The following is a 2,490-nucleotide window of genomic DNA, read 5'->3' as shown; positions in this document are numbered from 1 at the left end:
TAATTAAAAAAATGTTTATAATAAATGAAAATAAATCATTCATATACTGTATATATAAAAATAAAATAAATGTATTAGTTTCAAAAAAACGAAAATTAATTAATATTTAATTACAGTACATTACAATGAATAAATAAAAAACATTCGATTATAATAAGTAGAAGATAGATTTAAAAAATTTAAATTAAAATAAATAAAATAAATAAACAAAATAAATAAATAAAATAAATTAATTTAAATTAAAATAAATTATTCGTAATTTCTTATTTTTATATAATACATTAAAATGAATAAATAAAAACATATTCTAATAAACAAACGTTAAATTAATTAAAATAATAAATATTTATAATAAATTAAAATAAATAATACATATATATATAATAAAATAAGAAATTGGTTTAAAATAAACAAAATAAACTATGTATTAAAATATAATCATAATACATTAAACTGAATCAATAAAAAATGATTACAATAAATAAAAGTTAGATTAAAATTAGATTAAAAAGCTAAATTATATATATATATATATATATATATATATATAATTAACTAAAATTTAATCATAATACATTTAAATGAATAAATAAAAAACATTTTATTATAGTAAGTAAAAGTTAGATTAAAATAGGCAAAAATAATTTAAATAAATATATTTATAATAAATTAAAATAACTAATTCATAACAAATTATTTAAAATCTTAATACTAAATAAATTAAATCAATTAAAAAAGAATCATAATACAATATATATTTACAAAATAAATTTATAATATATTACAATAAATTAAATGTAATGTATTCATATATATATAATATATATATTGTTTTTCACACTATAAATTGGGTTTTTATAAATTACGATACATAGTTGCCTTTTTTACATTTTACGATGGGGTTCCCTTGCAGATGACTATATATTTGTGCAGCTAAAAGACTAAACACTGTGACAAATTAGTATTTAAAATTAGTATTTGTCATTTCCTCTAGTGTCCCAAACACTGATGTGCCTTTGTTTTGTCCTGCAGCGTATTCAGGCCGCGCTATTTGGACATGAAGACAAGAAGGTGAAGATGGCCCTGCCTGGCATGTCCTCTTTCATTTCTCACGACAAACCCAACTTCAAAATAACCACTGTCCGGGACACCTCACCTTCGCCTTTGCACTCCCCCTTCACCGGTGGGACAAACTGGAGCCTTTTAAACACCCCTTTCCCCTCGTCCTCCCACACCCCCGGACCCTCCGGCCAGCCGCCAGTCCACGAAAAACGTGCCAGCGTCATCATGAAAACCTCAGACGTGTCCAAATCGTCCGTCAAGACTTGCTGATGAAACCTGCACGGGACGTCCAGCCGGACCCGTCGAGAACACTATCATCGCCTTCGAATAAGGACCTACGAGCTCACAGGACAGCGTTGGACCATCCTACGGGAGGTTAACCCAATGCTCCCAGAGAGGAAGTGTGACGTGAGCTTAAATTCAGGGAGTTTTGAGCGCAGTGACATGTATCCGTAAGCTGCCGTAGTGATCCGCAAGCCATTGAATGTGTATATAGAGGGATCATTGCCTAATTGCCTTTAGTCGCCCGAGCACCTTATGGATGAGCACTGGCTGCCACAGTCAGTGAGTTTTGTAGCTCGCAATCAAGGATAGACATTTTACGAGCCTCTTTCAGAAAAACAAAAAAACAAAAAAAACAAATGCACATAAATTGCATAATCTTAACTTAAGACCTTCATTGTGAGCGAAAACATTTTTATACCTTAGGGATCTTTATGCAATGGATAGTACATGCCATATTACATTATGGGCCCTGTGATGTAAGAAATCCTGTGTGAATTTATGTTTGTGGTTTTTATGACAAAAAGCACTTGTTTTATGATTTTTTTTTAAGGAAAATGTAAGTCGGAACCTTTTTAATGTGTCTCTTTCTACTGTATATGTGAACGTAAAGATGTAAAATATATGTCCTGCTTGTCTTGTGTCTACAGCTGTGTATCCAAGTCCCAGAATAATGTGTGTGCCTATCGGATCTTTATACACATACAAGGGCTTCTTTAATGATTTCCACAAGATTCTGGTGTATAAAAATCATGTGATCATAAGAATAAATGACAGACACTGTTTGGGTCAGATTCGAGTTGGTGTGTCATCTCTACACAGTCAAAACTAAACAATCACACTGTATTTTTATATTTGAGCGCCTCACAATGAGTCACTTTCCATGGCTGCTTTAGTTCAAATCTGCTTTTGTTTAGTTTAGATGTTGGAAAGTGATTTTTTGTTTCATTTCTATCTCTCTTTTTCCTACTCAGGGTTTTAATATATACGACGCATCATCAATTGGCCATTTCGGCGGTACTAAACGTAAACAATGCTACTGAACCCGAGCGAAACTCTAATATTTTGCTGATTATTGCTGCTGAAAACGGTCAGTTAGTGTCTTGTTTTGGCCTGTACTAATCGGTCGAACCAGAAAAACATTCG

The 2,490-nt window shown here is 30.9% G+C and overlaps 1 protein-coding gene across 1 annotated transcript in view; it reads left to right on the top strand.

Moving 5' to 3' along the window:
• Positions 1-2,127, top strand: part of irf2b (interferon regulatory factor 2b) — a 24,889-nt gene extending 22,762 nt beyond the window's left edge. The window contains exon 9 of the mRNA XM_073820784.1: positions 1,033-2,127. Coding sequence (XP_073676885.1) covers positions 1,033-1,332 — 300 coding nt within the window. The 3' untranslated portion in view covers positions 1,333-2,127. The remainder of the gene's footprint in view (positions 1-1,032) is intronic.
• The last annotated feature ends 363 nt before the right edge of the window (positions 2,128-2,490 follow it).

This window comes from Garra rufa, chromosome 16 (assembly GCF_049309525.1).
Source record: "Garra rufa chromosome 16, GarRuf1.0, whole genome shotgun sequence".
NCBI classification, from domain to species: domain Eukaryota; kingdom Metazoa; phylum Chordata; class Actinopteri; order Cypriniformes; family Cyprinidae; genus Garra; species Garra rufa.
This window is presented reverse-complemented; position numbering and strand designations above follow the sequence as displayed.